At 45.6% G+C, this 17,419-nt stretch overlaps 1 protein-coding gene across 1 annotated transcript in view; it reads left to right on the top strand.

Annotated features, from left to right (window-relative positions):
- DNAH8 (dynein axonemal heavy chain 8) overlaps nucleotides 1–17,419 on the top strand; it is a 1,666,792-nt gene that overhangs the window by 896,129 nt on the left and 753,244 nt on the right. Inside the window, 1 exon segment of the mRNA XM_033937418.1 lies at nucleotides 9,751–9,986. Within this exon segment, the coding sequence (XP_033793309.1) occupies nucleotides 9,751–9,986 (236 nt within the window).

The following is a 17,419-nucleotide window of genomic DNA, read 5'->3' as shown; positions in this document are numbered from 1 at the left end:
TTACTGACCCTCATCGTTGATGCATTGAGTGCCTGGGTGTTGACTACTGCATCGAGTCTTGCCTCGCTGTGCCCTTCACAGATGGCATGCCAAGATCCTTGTAATTGACGGCCTCGGCCCCAGCAGGGGCCCCGGCCTTGAAGGCCCCGACCTCGACTAAGTCGCCCTCGACCTCGATGACCTCGACGGCTGTTCTGGCTAAGACCATGGTTTTGGGTAAGTCTCCTCTTCCTCTTCCAGGTGTGCTAGCAAAGAAGCCTTCCACGGAGTCTCCATTGAGTGCTGTTGCACCAGCCTCTTCGAGATCTCCCGCCAAGCGTGCCTCCACATATAGGGAATACACTTCATCGAGGTCGCCCTCGTTGGAGCGCACTGCTGCACTGGCCTGACCAGATCCCATGGTCTCGGTGCCCATGTTCGAGGACATGCTCAAAGCCATCCTGACAATGTAGATATCCTTGGTGTTGGGCCAGCTGGCTTTGGCCTCGACCCGGTCCGCATCACATCAGCCTGAGCATGCCCCCGAGGCACCTCGGAACAAGTCTCACAAGTCTTGCAGTTTGTCTTCTAGTGATTCCTCTCCTGCTGTTTCGAGGCCTACATCACCTAGTGCGCCTCGACCGAGGCACCGCACTAAATCTGCCTTATCTTCGAGGCATCTGCCTTCGAAGCGGCTGAGGGATTTCCCTCTGCGGTGAGGTCGGTCCCCTTCCTTGCAGGCCGCGAAACCATTCAAGGCCTATGTGCGGTCCAGATATGAATTTCGTTCTCGACTGCCTGTTTCCCTGTCTGTTTTCCCAGGGTGTGGCTTGTCTGAGTCAAGGTTCCCTGCTTCGACGCCGTTTGGGGGGCTTACATTCTCTCTGGCATCTCCAGAACTTACTCCCCGGCCTCCCGAGTCATGTGAAGCGTGGGGGTTCTTTGACTCCCCCAAGATTCTGCAGCAGAGCATCCTCGTTGTCCCGGTCTTGGGAATCTGATATGCCTGCTTATTATTCAAGGGACGTTTTCCTTCCTTCTTGGCTGCTCTGGGGTCTCGGTCTTCCTTGCCTCCTGAGGGACCTTTCTCTTCCAAGACCTCCTCTTTCACCCAGTTTGTCTCTGACATGGGGAAGGCTCTTCAGCTGGATCTCTAGTCTGAATCTCGATATACCCAGAAATATTTGGCGGAGATGGGCCTCTCTCATCCGCCCCGGGAGTTCTTACGTCTACCTCTGCATCAGGTCTTGAAGCAAACGTTTTTCAAGAATCTGGAGACCCCTTATGGGATTCCTGCCAACCCTTCCAAGATGGAGTCCCGCTATCGGACGGTGCCTTGTAAGGGATTTGAAAAGGCCCAGCTTTCCCATCAATCCTTAATTGTGGAATCTTCGTTGAAGAAATCTCACCCATCCAAGGTCTATGTGGCTGTCCCCCCGGGCAGAGAGGGGCGTACGATGGACAAGTTTGATCGCCGTCTTTACCAGAATTCGATGATGGCGAACCGTGTGCTCAACTACAATTTTACCTTTACCTCCTATCTGGGATATTGCATTACCACCATGCAATTGTTTCAGTCGGATTTGGCCTCCCACCGCCAGCAGGAGTTCCAGCAGTTCAGGAGATGCTTTCTCAAATTCGTCTATATACTCCAGGCCTCCTATGATGCTTTTAAGCTGTCATCTAGGGTCACAGCGTTTGTGGTCCCCATGCGCTGCTTGGCCTGGCTCCGCATCGTCGACATGGACCTCAATCTCCAGGATCGTCTGGTGAATCTCCCTTGTGTGGGGAATGAGCTGTTTGACGATTCCATTGAGGTGGCAACTAAACGCCTCTCCGAGCATGAGCGGTCCTTCACCTCCCTGATGCGGCAAAAAGCAAAGACTCCTCCTGCTAGGCTGAACAAGCTTCCCCCAAGGCGCTACCCGCAGAAGTCTACACCAGTTTTTTCTCATCCACCTCCCAGGCGTCCACAGCAGCAGCGTCTCCCTAAACCTCAGGCGCCTGCAGCCAAACCGGCGCTGTCTTTTTGACAATGCAGGTCAGAGTATGCCGGCCCCCTTCGTCCAATGGTCCTCTCTCCTACCCATAGGCATCATTTTTTTCATCAGTGGGAGGTAATTACCTCCGACACCTGGGTTCTCACCATTGTTCGGGAGGGGTACTCCCTTCAATTCCATCACGTACCTCCAGACCTTCCACCAAGAGAATTTCCTTCCAGCAGGTCACAATTCCCCCTTCTCCTTCGGGAGGCTCAGGCTTTCCTTCACCTCCGGGCTGTGGAGGAGGTTCCGTTGTGTCAACGGAATACGGGGTTTTACTCCCAGTATTTTCTGGTGCCCAAAAAGACCGGGGATTTGCGTCCTATCCTGGACCTGAGAGCTCTCAACCGGTTTCTGGTCAAAGAAAAGTTTTGTATGCTCTCTCTCCCAATGTTGTACCCCCTGTTGGATGAGGGGGCCTGGTTATGTTTGCTGGATCTCAAGGAGGCCTACATTCATATCCCAATTCATCCAACATCGTGAAAATTTTTGAGATTTCGGATGGGGAATCTCCATCTCCAGGATCGTGTTCTCCCTTTTGGCCTCGCTGCCTCCCTGAGGGTTTTCATGAAGGGTCTTATGATGGTGGCCGCAGCCCTGTGGATGTGGGGCCTTCAGATCTTTCCTTACCTCGACGATTGGCTCATCAAGGTGTCGTCTTGGCAGGAGATTATTGCAGCGACCCGACTGACTATTACCTTCCTTCAGAGTCTGGGCTTTGAGGTGAACTTCCCCAAGTCCCAGTTGTGTCCTTTTCAGTCTCTCCAGTTCATCGGAGCGGTACTGGACACACTGCCTGCGTTCTTTCCTACCTCAGCCTCGTCAGGATGCCCTCATCCGTCTCTGCCGAGGGGTGTCTCTCCTTCCATCGATTTCAGCCAAGCACATGATGGTACTGCTGGGTCACGTGGCCTCCACGGTTCACGTAACTCCTCATGCCAGACTTCACCTTCGCATTCCTCAGTGGACCCTGGCCTCGCAGTGGATACAGGATCGAGACCCCGTCTCTCAACACATAGTAGTGATTCCTTTGGTGAAATAGTCTCTCTGTTGGTGGATGCTCTCTTCCAATCTTTCCAGAGGTTTTCTGTTTCACGCTCCTACTACGCAGAAGATCTTCACGACAGACTTGTCCACCTACACTTGGGGGGCTCACCTCGACAGTCTTCGCACCCAGGGCCTTTCAAGGCCAGCAGAACTGCCTGGCGGACAAGTTGAGTCGCCTTCTGCAACTGCACGAATGGACGCTCCATTCCTCAACTCGTGCCAGGTGTTTGCTCGGTGGGGGACTCCGCAGATAGATCTGTTTTCGGCCCCCCTGAACCACAAGTTGCCTCGTTTCTGCTCCAGGATTTACTCTCCGCACCGGCTCAAGGCGGACGCGTTCCTTCTGATTTGGACGGACCTTTTCCTATATGCGTTCCCTCCATTCCCTCTGATTCTGAAGACTCTCATCATGCTCAAGTCTGCCCACACCATGATGATTCTGATAGCTCCTCGGTGGCCCTGTTAGCCGTGGTTCTCCCTTCTGCTTCAGCTCAGTGTTTGGGAGCCTCTGCTTCTTCCTGTTTTTCCTTCTCTCAGAGTCAAGGTTCTCTGCTTCATCCCAACCTGCAGTCTCTACACTTAACAGCTTGGTTCCTCTCAACACAATTGCCTCTTTCCAGTTTTCACAACCTGTACAGGATGTTTTCGAAAGTAGTGGAAGTAGTCCACTAGGCAGTGTTACTTTCAAAAGTGGTCTAGATTTTCTTCTTGTCTGCCGTGCTGGATTATCTGCTGCACTTGTCTAGGTCTGGTCTCAAATCAATATCTATTCGAGTCCATCTCAGTACCATTGTGGCTTTCCATCAGCCAATTGATGATAAACCTCTCTCTGTTCATCCTGTGGTTTCCCGGTTTATGAAAGGTCTTTCAATGTCCATCCTCCGCTCAGGCCTCCTCCGGTGGTTTGTCTTTGCTCAGTTGATGAAACCTCCATTTGAGCTGATTGACAAGGCTCATTTAAAGTTTCTCACCTGGGAAGTTATATTCCTTATTGTCCTCATGTCTGCTCGCAGAGTCAGTGAACTGCAGACTTTGGTTGCAAATCTGCCTTTCACCATTTTCCATCTTGATAAGGTGGTCCTCCGTACCCATCCTAAATTTTTGCCTAAGGGGTTTCGGATTTCCATCTCAACCAGTCTATCGTTCTTCCTGTGTTTTTTCCGAAGCCTCACTCTCATCCTGGAGAGGTGGCGCTTCATACTCTGGATTGTAAACATGCGTTGGCTTTCTACTTGCAACGCACTCAAGCTCATCGGACTGCTCCTCAACTTTTCATATCTTTTGATCCAAATCGGTTGGGGCGTTCTGTTTCTAAGCGTACCATCTCCAACTGGTTGGCGGCTTGCATCTCTTTCTGCTATGCTCAGGCTGGTCTTCCACTCCCGGGTCGGGTCTCAGGGCATAATGTCAGAGCAATGGCGGCATCTATAGCTTTCCTCAGATCAACTCCTATTGAGGAAATCTGCAAGGCTGCCTAACCTGGTCCTCAGTTCATAGGTTCACCTCTCGCTACTGTCTGGATACTTTTTCCAGATGGGATGGACATTTTGGCCAGTCCATTTTGTAAAGTCTGTTCTCCTAATTTGCCAACTCTCCCACCATCCCCTTCTGGTTAGTTTGGAGGTCACCCACATGTAGAGAATATGCTGCCTGCTTGTCCTGGGATAAAGCACAGTTACTTACCGTAACAGGTGTTATCCAGGAACAACAGGCAGATATTCTCGCAACCCACCTACCTCCCCTGGTTGGCTTCTTTGCTAGCTATCTGAACTGAGGCCACGCTGAGGAGACGCGCACCCTCACTTGGGCGGGAAGGTACACGCGCATGTGCGGTACACTCACAAGCTTGAAGGTTTTCAAGCAAGTCTGCTTGCGAAGCTGTCCGCTGCGGGACTCCGTTGATGACGTCACCCACATGTAGAGAATATCTGCCTGCTGTCCCTGGCTAACACCTATTACGGTAAGTAACTGTGCTTTTTTGCTCCAAACTTCACATGTGGCCTCCTCAGGACAAGATGGCATGGATTCATGCCTTAGATGCAGCAGATGATGGCCGGATTCACGGCCATGTATCCCGTGCATTGCGGGCCGCGAGGGGAGTGAGAAGTGTGCGGATCCTGCGCTCCCCTCCTCCTGAGAGGCCATAATGCCCTTTAATTCCACCGGAGTCGCGATTGCTGCATCCGGGGGCACCTAAACAGGGCGCTGATGGCGCTTTTGCAAAACGCAAGTGCAGTTCTGGAGAAAAGTCTGCTAGTCTTGTGAAATATGAGATGCACAGAACGGTTCCAGCTGCTGGTGATGGTTTTTCCCAGATTTTGTGGATCTGAGCTATCTGGTTATATAAAAACAAAGAAAAAGGGGCTTTGCCTGTTTCTCCCATCAGACTCCAGTACAACAGTCTGTTCCATCTTCGGATGCCAGCATGTCGATTTGTTGCTTTGCTGGGGTATCAGAAAGCAGGCAGCTCATCCCTACCCTTGCTTCTGCTTCGGTGTCTGTGCCTTTTGCTGCTGCTGTTTCTTCGGCGGAATCATCAGATTTGGCTAACTTAGTGGATCTGGCTGATACCCAGAACAATGGGTTCCGAGACCTTGCGGTTCGCCAGGCGATGTGCCGGCTCTTCAAGACTAGCTGCCTGTCTGACTTTATTTCTGGGTCACTGTGAACACGGAATCTGGTTTTAGAACATGCGGTTCAGGCAGAATGTACAGTTCTGAGTTCTGAGCCTCCACTGTCTGCCTCCTTGCTGGACAATGCAGTTTTGGCAGAAGTGCTGTTAGAGGTCTGGGAGTCCCTGGAGGGTTCCTTTATCCTTGGACCATGGCAAAGTTGTATCCCATGGCATCGGACCTCAACTAGTGCCTGGTCCCGGTGACGATGGATTCAGCTGTGGCTCAGGTCACCAAGTGTACCTCTTTATCCTCAGATGGAGAGGTTGTCCAGCAGAATGTATAGGACAGAAGAGTGCATTTTGTTCTCAAGCGTCTTTCTGTTTCCGCTACGGTGGGAGTGCGAGCTGCGACGGCCACTTCCTTGTGTCCTGGGCATATCCAGATTTTCGTCCCTTCTGGCGCACTTCTCAGTTCATTGGACCCCTGGCGACAGGACAGCATTTGGGAGCTCCCTCCAGTCCTCGCTTGGAGGTGCAGCACGTCAGCAGTTTTCCTACTCCCGGCCTTATGCCCCTCCCTAGAGAAAATTATGATGCCAGGTCTCCGCGCCCCCCCCCCCCCAATGGTTTGAGGGGTAGCTTTCGGCCTTCCTTCTGGAATGGCAAATGGTAATCTCGGACCAGTGAGTCCTTGATGTGCTCAGGGAAGGCCTTTGACTACAGTTATTTCGGGCTCTGCCGGAATTCTTCCTGCCCCCTCCTGTGGAATTCTGGACAGGGCTAGCAAGGTGCAAGCCTTGATGAGCAGGTTGCTAGATCTGGCAGCTATAGAGCCTGTCCCAAAGGGAGACTTGGGCTCCAGGAGATACTCGATTTACTTCATCATGCCAATGAAGGACTCTGAAGATTGCAGACCAATTGTGGACCTGAAGGCAGTGAACGCCTTCCTGCGAGTTCTGCATTTCTGTCTGGAAATGGTGCGTTCAGTGGTGGCAGCAGTGGCGCCCGGGGAGTTTTTGGCTTCCTTGGACCTTTCGAAAGCGTACCTCCACATCGCAATTTTTTTTTTCCGGATCATTGGAGGTTCCTGAGGTTTCATGTTTTTGGAAGGCACTTCCAGTTCACGGCACTGTCCTTCGGGTTGGTGTCGGTGCCCAGATCATTCACCAAAGTCATGGTGGTGGTGGCTATCTATCTGCGCTCGCTGGGTGTGCTGATCCATCAGTACCTCGACAACTGGCTAATCAGAGCTCTCTCTTTGGAGGAAGGCTGCTTGGCGGTTCGCCAAGCAGTACCTGCTGGACAGTCTCGGCTGGGTGATCCATCTCAAGAAGAGTCGCCTCGAGCTGACGCAGGACTTGGAGTACATGGGAGTCCAGTTCCATATGGGCAGGAACCAAGTGTTTCTGATGAAATCCGAAAAGCTCAAGCTTCGGAGTGCAGTTCGGGACATGTTAGCGGCTCCAGCCCTGACGGCCTGGCAGTATCTGCAGGTATTGGGTCTCATGGTGGCGACCATAGCTGTGATCCATGGGCAAGAGCTCGCATCCATCCTATTCAGTTGTCCCTTCTGTCTCGGTGGAATCCCCAGTGGGATGCGCTGGGGGTAAAGTTGCCTTGGCAGTTGTATGGTGTGGTGGTTGAACCAGGTTACTTTGTACAGAGGGCTCCCTCTGCGCATCTTGGACTGTCAACGGACACAAGTCTCTCCAGCTGGGGAGCAGTTTGCCAATCTGTGACGGTCAGTGTTGGTGGACTGTGTTGGAGAGCAGATGGTTGATCAATTGGCTGGAGATGCATACAATCTGTCTGGCTCTGCTGCGATTTCAAGGAGAATCTCCACGTGTTCTTGGACATTGTGACGGTGGTTGCTTATGTCTACTGTCAGGAAGGCATTAGGAATCCCCTGCTGAGCCTGGAGCTCAGATACTCATTGCCTAGGTGGAGAAGCATCTGATGGCCTTGTCCTCGTTTCATGTGGCAGGAGTGGGCGATGTACCTGTAGACTTCCTCAGTTGTCAGATTCTGGACCGGGAGAATGGTCCCTGTCTGGGCTAACATTTGAAGCCATTATTCGTCGGTGGGGTCGCCCTGCCCTCAATCTGATAGCATCCTCAGGGAACTGGAAGGTGGACAGGTTCTTCAGCCTCCGCTGAGAGGTCAGTAGAGCAGGGCTCGGTGCTTTGGTTCAACTGTGGCCAGAAGGGGAACTTCTGTATTGCTTTTCCCCGTGGCCTATGAAAGGGCGTGTTCTGTGCCGGGTGGCATCTCACACAGGTCCGATGTTCCTAGTGGCCCTTGACTGGCCCAGCCGTCCTTGGACCGCAGACCTGGTGCAGTTGAGCTCCATGAGGGGTCTGCATCTTCCTTTCCATCGGAGATTGCACACGCAGGGCCCGATAGTCCTTCAAGTTCCAGACCGCTTTGGTCTTGTGGCCTGGTGCTGTACGTGTGGCCTTGAGGGCTAGGGGCTTCTCTTCTGCTGTCATCGCCACGCTTGTTCACGGCAACAGGAATTTGACAGGGTTGGCCTCCGTGAAGGCCTAGAGGTGCTTTCTGTCTTGGTCTGCTGGGGTTTACGTGGATCCTTTGGCCCCATCGGTGGCGCATGTTCTGGCCTTCCTGTGGGCTGGCCTCAGGAAGGGTCTGGCAATTTCTTCATCCATGTCCCCATTGTGGACTGCCATGTTCAGGTCCCTCTTCTCTCGGGGGTTCTCTGGCATCTCCCTCCAGATGTTGTACACTTCTTATGGCAGGGCGGAGAGGCTGCGGCCTCTCTTGAGACTGTCGTGCCCTCCGTGGGATCTGAATCTGGTTCTCCACTTGCTGGCTCGTCTGCTCTATGAACCCCTGGATGGGATTTCTCTGAGAGATGTTGCCATTAAGACCGCTTCCTCGTTGCGGTCACTTCTGCACAGGGTCTGTCAGAGCTTCAGGCTATATCGTGCGAGGATCCTTTTCTCCATATCACAGAGTATGCGGTTGTTTTGAGGACCGTGTCTTTGTTTCTACTGCACGTGGTTTCCGCAGTCCACGTCAACCAGGTAGTTCGGCTATCCACTTTTGTTCTGTTGGGTTCCAAGTCTAAGGACCATGTTTTGCAGTCTCTGGATGTGTAACATCTCCTTTTGAGATACCTAGAGGCCACTAACGACTTCCGTCTCTCAGACCATCTGTTTGTCCTCGTAGGATGAATCTCATGCAGTCTCGCCTGAGGAGATTTGTCGGGTGGCTAGGTGGGCTTTCCTTTATACTTTTTCCAGATTTGACCTTATGTGGCAGCTAAGGGTGATACGGCCTTTGGCTCTTCTGTTCTGGCATTGGGCTTATCGCCCACCCCCCCTTAGATTTGGGACTGGTTTGATACATCCCATGAGTTCAGCCTCCAGAGGGATTGTACAAGGATGAAAGATTAGGTTTCTTACCTCTGCTAATCTTCCTTCTTGTAAATCTACTTTGGAGGCTGAACTCCCGCCCATCTGTTTTGTCCGATTCGCAGGTCGCCTGCCAGTAACTGGTAAGTTGGCTTTCTATCTTTGACCAGCTTCACTAAAATTTCCGTGAGCATCCTTATGATGTTTTAAGCTTATGATGTTTTAAGGGATCTGAGATGGTGCCCCTTCTGCTCTTTAGGCTGTGCTTTCTTTAGTGGCCTGTTCCTCAGTTTTGCAGGTAAGAAATGTTACAATTTCTTGTTATGCTAACTTGGCTTTTTTTTTTTTTTTGGCGTTCGTTGATTATGCTTTTGGTTATCATGAGCAGCATTGATTTGTAGCAGGGAGTCCCTGCACCCCCCTCTCTTTTATTGTGTTTCCTGTTTGTATTAGATACTCCTGGCTTTGCTACCTACTGAGCTTCAAGGGGAGTGTCTGCCCAGGTGACCTCGCAAAGGGGGTTGGTTTTATTTCTACGGCTGAAATAGATGCACAACCCACGAGTTCAGCCTCTAGAGGAAGGAAGATTAGCAGAGGTAAGAAACCTAATCTTTCAATCTACTGTATATAAAATATATCAAATATACTTAAACAGCACTAAATATAAATATTGTAACATTTTTTTTAAATCCAGGACCTATGAAATTGGCTTTAACTATTGAAGCCAAAGCATGGAAGTTACTACTCTGCCAGTACTTGAATGAAAGTTATAAGAAGAAACTTACAGATATGATAGGATTTATGAATGAATATTTAAACAAATTATCTCGACCTATCCGTGATTTGGATGATGTACGATTTGCTATGGAAGCTTTGTCTAAAATACGTGAAAATGAAATACAGATGGATATGACTTTAGGCCCAATTGAAGTAAGATTTTTTTTTTTAAATTTCTGAATTTAACACTTAGATTAAAATAATTAAAAAATCAGTGGTTGATTATCTTAAAGCAAAGTCAGTCTCACAGGAGTGCTTTTTTTTTTTTTTTTTTACTGAGGACTGATTCTGTTTTATTGGATTATTAATATTTCCTAATATTGTTTCTGATTTCCTTTTCAAGTGAATGCTAAAGTAATAGTGAAATTTCAGTAAATAATAATGTTGTTGGTTTTTTTTTTAAGAAAACAGCTGGAAATCAGGGATCACGAGCATCTGGCATCCCTCAAAATTTTGCAACAATGCCCTTAGTTAATTCTCCTTATCTTTATATGGATGATCACTTGTTTCAATTTGAAGAACAAAGGACCCAAATCACTCTGAGCTGTGGGTCTTAGATAATCAAAATGAAGAGAGAGTCAATTTGATGAGGCCTTCATCAAAATGGTTAAGGTATTATACACGGCTCCTACTACAAGACTGAGAATTAACAACCATCTCAGCGCCTTTTCAACCTACCAGAGGAACATGGCAAGGATGCCCACTGTAGCTATTATTATTCAATCTTGTTCTGGAACCACTATTAATTGCAATTAGATCTAACACTAATATTATTGGAACTAAAATTAATCAAGGAGAATACAAATTATTTGCTTATGCAGATAATGTGTTACTGTGTACTAGTGCTGCCTGACTCAGGAAAAAAAATTTCGATTCGATTCAGCCTATTGAATCGATTTTTCGATTCGATTCAATTTTCCTGCCCAATTGGGTGTTTTTATAAAACATCCTGGTGGGTTTATTTATAGCCTTTTCACCCACTTTGCCTTCTCCTAACTATACTGGCGCTGTGGTGTAAACAAAATAAACAAAAAAGACTTTTCCTCTCTCTGTTAAATCCTAGCTCACATTTGCGGTCTAATAAAAGCTCTGGCAGGATACACTTTTCAAATCTGACATATTGTAATCACAAAACAGAAATAAAATTATTTTTTTCTACCTTTTGTTTTCTGGTCAATATTCAAATCTTGGTCCCAGGCTCTGGTTGTCTTCTGATAACTTGCTTGCCAGGGTCTCCTTCTTTTCTTCTTTCTCCATGCTAACCATCAATCTTCTTTCTCTGTCCTGTCCTCCCCTTCCATTTCCCTTCCCTCCCCTGGAGGTCTGGCATCTTTCCTTTTTTCGTCTCCATCCACAGATCCATGTTTTCTCAACTACCCTTTCATCCAGCATCTCTCCCTCCTTCCCCACCACCCCAGGGTCCATCATCTCTCCCTTTCTGTTCCCAACTACCCTCCTATCCAGTATCTCTATCCCCCCTCCACACCATCCCTTGTGTCCAACTTCTCTCCCTTTCTGTTCCTTCCCTCCCTAAATCCCATTATCCACCATCTCTCTCCCACTCCTGTTTTTAGACCCATTATTCTTTCCCCCCAAAGTACAGCATATGCACGTATCTTTGAAACCCCCTTCCCTCCCTTCCTCCGTGTACTTCTGCACCAGGACCCCCTCCCCTGAAGGTCTGTCCCCCTGAAGGACTGCACCCCCCTGAAGGCCTATACCCCACCCCTGAAGGCTTGCACCCCCCGGAAGGCCTGTCCCCCGCGAAGGACTGCACCTCCCCCCCGAAGGTCTGTCCCCCCTGAAGGCCTACACCCCACCCCTGAAGGACTGCACCTCCCCCCCGAAGGTCTGTCCCCCCTGAAGGCCTGCACCCCCCTGAAGGCCTACACCCCACCTCTGAAGGCCTGCACCCCCCTTGAAGACTTGCCCCCCCGAAGGACTGTACCTCCCCCCGAAGGACTGTTCCCCCCTGGAAGGCCTATGTGTTCCCCTCTCATACCCGTGCCTCCCTTTACCTGATTGCAACCTGCAGAAAGGATCGCGGGTACTTTAGCGATCCTTACAGGTTGCCAAAGGCCTCAGGAGCTGTCCTTCTGCTGTGGTCCCACCCCTCCTCTAATGTCAAAGGCAGGATCGCGGCAGAGGGACGACAGCTCCGGAGGCCTATGGCAACCTGCAAGGATCGCTAAGTACCCGCGATCCTTTCTGCAGGCTGCTCTCTGCCACAATCAGATAAAGGGAGGCGCGGGAGGCCAGGGGGAAGCTGGACACTTTAGCACTTCCTGACTGACCCTCCCCCCCTTGCCCTCTAAAGCAGGAGTGGCAGCGCTGCTGATCCTGCTTTAGGGGGTGAGGGGGGAGGGTCAAACAGTGAATCGGGAGGCCGATTTCTTTTTTTGGTTTTGAATCGATTCAGATCAATTTGAATCATGAATCGGGCAGCACTACTGTATACCAATTATAAATCTATTCCATACATTTTGAAAGTGTTTAATCAATACTCTACATTATCTGGCTATAAATTGAACATTTCAAAAAAGTAAATACTGCTAATTAGCAGATTAATAAGAACATAAGAATAGCTTTACTGGGTCAGACCAATGGTCTATCTAGCCCAGCATCCAGTCTTCATGGAGGTCAATCCAAGTCACAAGTACCTGGCAAAGACACCGATCCAGAGCGGCAAGCAGTGGCTTCCCCCATGTCTGTCTCAACCGCAGACAATGGACTTTTCCTCCAAACATTTTTTTAAAACCAACTACATTAACTGCTCTTACTATATCCTCTGGCAATACATTCCAGAGCTTAACTATTCTCTGAGTGAAAAATATATCCTCCTATTAATTTTAAAAGTATTACTCTGTAACTTCATCTAGTGTCCCCTAGTCTTTGTAAATACTGATGCAGTAAAAAATTGATCCACTTGTACCCGTTTACTCCACTCAGGATTTTGTAGACTTCAATCATATCTCCCCTCAGCAGTCTCTTTTCCAAGCTGAAGAGCCCTAACCTCTTTAGTCTTTCCTCATATGAGAAGTGTTCTCCACTTTATCATCTTGGTCGTTCTTCTTTGAATCTTTTCTAGTGCCGCTATATCTTTTTTGAGATAAGGAGACCAGAACTAAATGCAATACTCAAGGTGACATTGCACTATTGGGCAATACATAAGCATTATAACATTCTTAGTCTTGTTTACCATCCCTTTTCTAATAATTCTTACCATCTTGTTTGCTTTTTTGGCTGTCGCCGCACATTGGGCAGAAAGTTTCAGTGTATTGTTCACGATGACACCCAGATCTTTTTCTTGAGCGCTGACCCCCAAGGTGGATCCTAGCATCCAGTAACTATGATTTGGATTATTCTTCCTAATGTGCATCACTTGGTATTTGTCAACATTAACCCCCTCTTTTACTAAGGTGCTTTATTCTTTTTAGCGCATGGTAAATATTAGCATGTGCTAAACACATGCTAAACACTAATGTGTGCATGTTATATCCTACGGACGCGTTAGCAGTTAGCAGAAACATTGATTTAGTGCGTGCTAAATGCGCGCTAAAACGCTTAGCACGCCTTAATAAAAGAGGTCTTAAATCTCTTATCACAGGACAAGCAGGCAACATATTTTCACATATGGATGACGTCATCCATGGAGCCCGGTACAGACAGTATGAAAAGTAGACTGTCACTTTAAGTTTTAAGAAACTTCATGACTGCCCACACTGCGTATGTGTGACTGCCTTCCTGCCCAATGAGGCTCGCAGTACCTCAGTTCTTCGTTTTCCAAGGAGTGAAGAAGTCTTTTTTTTTTTTGACTGGACTCTGTTCATTCGGCGTTGCCTTCCCACTTTGTGTTTCTTTTTTTTAGAATTTTCTAACATTTGTTTATATAGTTTATCTATTCTAAGTTTGTGTCAATGTATGAATCTTGTAAGAATTAGTAGGAAGAGGGCGTGGCTTGGAGACGAAGGAGAATGGTCGGGTGACTGAACTGCTCTGTGAAAAAGGCTCAAATAAATAAAATATAGCTACAGAAAAACAGTTGAAATTCATTAAAAAGACGAGGATCAACAGCATAATGGCATCGGGTAAGCTGACAAAAGCTAACTCAGTAGGAGGAAGTAATAAAAGATCAAAAATAGAGCCGATAGCCCCCTCTAAAGTTCCATTGCCAACGGATGAGGCAGAAGATATTGACATTGTTAAGGAACTGCGGCAGATAAAGGAAATAGTTTTACAAAATGCAAAGAATATACAGGAAGTTAAAGAAGAGCTGGCAGGGCTTAAATTAAGTTTGAAGGTGGTGGATGTTAAAGTGGAGCAATTAGATAAGAGAGTGGAAAAAACAGAAAAAGAAATAGCTCATTGCAAGAGAGACTGTAAAGAAATAGAAATATTAAAGAGGGATCTTGAGGATGTTTCTAATCGCGAAAGAAGAAATAATTTAAGGCTGATTGGGATCCCGGAAGGGGTAGAAAAAAATAATCCTATTGCCTTTCTTGAGCAATTTTTACCAAAAATTCTACCTCTGACAGTTAAATTTCCTCTGGAAATAGAGAGGGCGCACAGGGTCCCGACTAAAAGATATGATAATCAAAAGGGTCCGCGTCCTTTAATTTGTAAGCTGCTCCGTTATCAGCATGTGGAGGAAATTATAAGACTGGCAAAAGAAAATAAGACCTTGAAGTGCCAGGATTCTAAAATATATATAGTGCCAGATTTTGCAAAAGCAACAGCTCAAAAAAGGAAAAAATTGCTTGAATTGAGACCACAGCTTAGAGCGATTGGAGCAAGGTACGGTTTAATGTACCCAGCTATTATGAGGGTCACTTTTGCAAATAAAACTTCAAACTTTGATGATCCTTTGAAATTAAAAGAATTCTTAGAGCAATGTGAACAGCCTATGAATACATAAACTGAGACTAGAATTTAACAGAAGGATTGGAGTAAGAAATACTTTGATTCTGAGATGTTTTTTTATTTTTTTTCCTCTCTTCATTTGATTTTTTATTTGTTTTGATTGGTTTCTGATATAGAATATTTTATGGAGAATTGGACTTTGGGAGTTACAGTTAAAAATGGAACAGATTTGAATTGCTGATGGAACTGAATGGAAGGATGTGGATGCAAGGATTCTATGATGACATCATTCCACATGCTATGAATCTCAGGGATATTAATGTGAATGAACATTCTGATGTCTCTGATTGAGGTGGATATTAAAAGTTAAATATAAACTAAGAATGACTGGCTCTAATTGTTGAAATTAGGCTCCCTACAGAAGTTAGGGCAGTTTTAAGTAACATTTCCAGCCCTTTATCTGATATTGATGTTCCAGGCAATAAACAGCAATTTATAGGATCCTGCTATAGACTCTTTTTGAAGTGCTGGAATATATTGATGTCAGCTTTATAACATTCTTGACACTTTAGAATTGAATATAGTCTAGCTGAGGTCAAAGAGCACTTTATATTAATGGAAACACTCATGATTTCAAAGATTAAGGAAAGGGCGGTAGATGATGGAGATTTCCTTAAGTGCATAGGACACTTTACAGGAAAAGAGGTGGTTTAAACAGAAAAAGAATTGTATTGGATGATTACTTGAACTGCGCTAAAAAAGGAAAAGAATTTGGAAATATGAAGGAGACAGAAGCCTGATTGCAGATAAATCCTAAATTTTAAAGAGAATATAAACTTATTATAAAAAAATGCAAGTTGTTTGGAAGAAGAAGTGACTTGAAAGAAGTGAAAGAAAGATCAAGGAAAGTATGAGATGTAAAGGATAAAGCAGTATCTGAACAGGATTTAAGAATAATTTCACTATGAATTGACTGTAAAGCAAAGAACATCAGATTTCTTTTGGATTGACTCTTCAGTGTATGAATGACTCTGTAGAAACATAGATGACAATTTAAATATAATGAAACTGGAAAGTGTGGTTGGATTTATTCAGACTTTTATATGACTATAATATATTAAAGGAACTGAAACTGTTTAGGGATTTTATGAAAAAAAAAGGGAATGAACGATAAAAATGGATGCATAATAGTGATGAATTAGTTAAAACAAGCAGCTGATATAAAGACATGAAGAATTGAAGAGATGGGGAGAAGCTGAATATGCTTGGAGAGTTTTTCTACACAAAGCGGAAGATTGATGAAATTGTTTATTTATGATATATAATGATATATTTTAATATCACTTTAATGTTTAAGGTTAAGAAGGTGATTTTAGATTAATTAAAGGGGGTATGCAATTAGAAAATTGAATAATTTATTAACATGTAATTGTTTTCACAGGAATACAATAATATTGATTTATTTATTTGTAGTAAATTCAATTTAATATTAAAAGATATTGGTATAAGAAAATGAGTTTGTTGGGCATGTGAGGGAAAGATTCTGAATTTATAGATGTTTTATAATTTAAGGATAAGTGGGGAGGGGAGTGAGGGTGGAAGAAGAAAAGGGAATGGAGGAAAAAAGGTGGAATAAGGGGGGGAAAAAAAAAAAAAAAGGGGAAGGAGGGGAAGAAAGAAAAAAAATAAATAAATAAAAAAAAAAAGGAAATTTGAACGTAGTAGATTATTTGAAAGATATTATATTATATAATGTAGCTTATTAGGAGTGATAAATGATGTATATGGCAGAGCCTGAAGGGAGCTTTTTGTCACCTGATTATATATGAGCGTTTCCAAGTTTGCATTATTAATTGGGGGGGGAAGGGAGGGAGTAGGGAGGGGAATGGGAGGAAGAGATGTTGGTATAGTATTTATTAAAGATTTTGTGAATTGGGGGAAATATGTTGATAGAGAGATAGGGAGGTGTTGGGGGGAAGGGGACCGAGATAATTTACAGTATGGATATAAGGAAAAGGAGTATAATATGATATTGAAGTGGAGATTCTTAGATATTAAATTTTTATTTGTGTAATGACTTTCAAAATATTTTCTTTAAATGTTAATGGCCTGAATCACCCAGTAAAAAGGAAAAAGGTAATGTCATATATCAAACAACAGAATATAGATATATGTTTTCTGCAGGAGACACATTTGTCTGGGATAGAGTCTATGAAGCTGTCAGATAATTGGATAAAACAATGTTTATTTGCACCAGCGATAAAAAAGAAGGCAGGAGTAGCAATATTGATAAATAAAAAATGTCCAGCAACGTTTAATATGATTAAGGCAGATCCTCTAGGAAGGTGGGTACTTGTTGACATGAGCATGGGCAATAATACAATGGCGTTGTTAAATGTATATGCCCCTAATTCGAATCAAAGTGAATTCTTTAAGTCTCTACAACAATTAATTTTACCACTGGCTACTACTAATTTAGTGGTGGCTGGGGACTTCAATGCTGTTATAGATCCAATAATGGATAAAAAACCAAGTAGAATTATGAAATCAATGGGGTTAGATAATTTGATACAATCATGTAATTTAAAAGATATATGGCGTATTCTTCATTTTAATGATCGGGAATTTACATTTTGTTCACATGTTCATCAATCATTTTCAAGAATTGATTATATTTTTGTTTCAGATCAGATAGTACAGAAAGTTGTAAAAGCTGACATAGAACC

The sequence above is a fragment of the Geotrypetes seraphini genome, chromosome 3 (genome assembly GCF_902459505.1).
Source record: "Geotrypetes seraphini chromosome 3, aGeoSer1.1, whole genome shotgun sequence".
Taxonomy (NCBI): Eukaryota; Metazoa; Chordata; class Amphibia; order Gymnophiona; family Dermophiidae; genus Geotrypetes; species Geotrypetes seraphini.
This window is presented reverse-complemented; position numbering and strand designations above follow the sequence as displayed.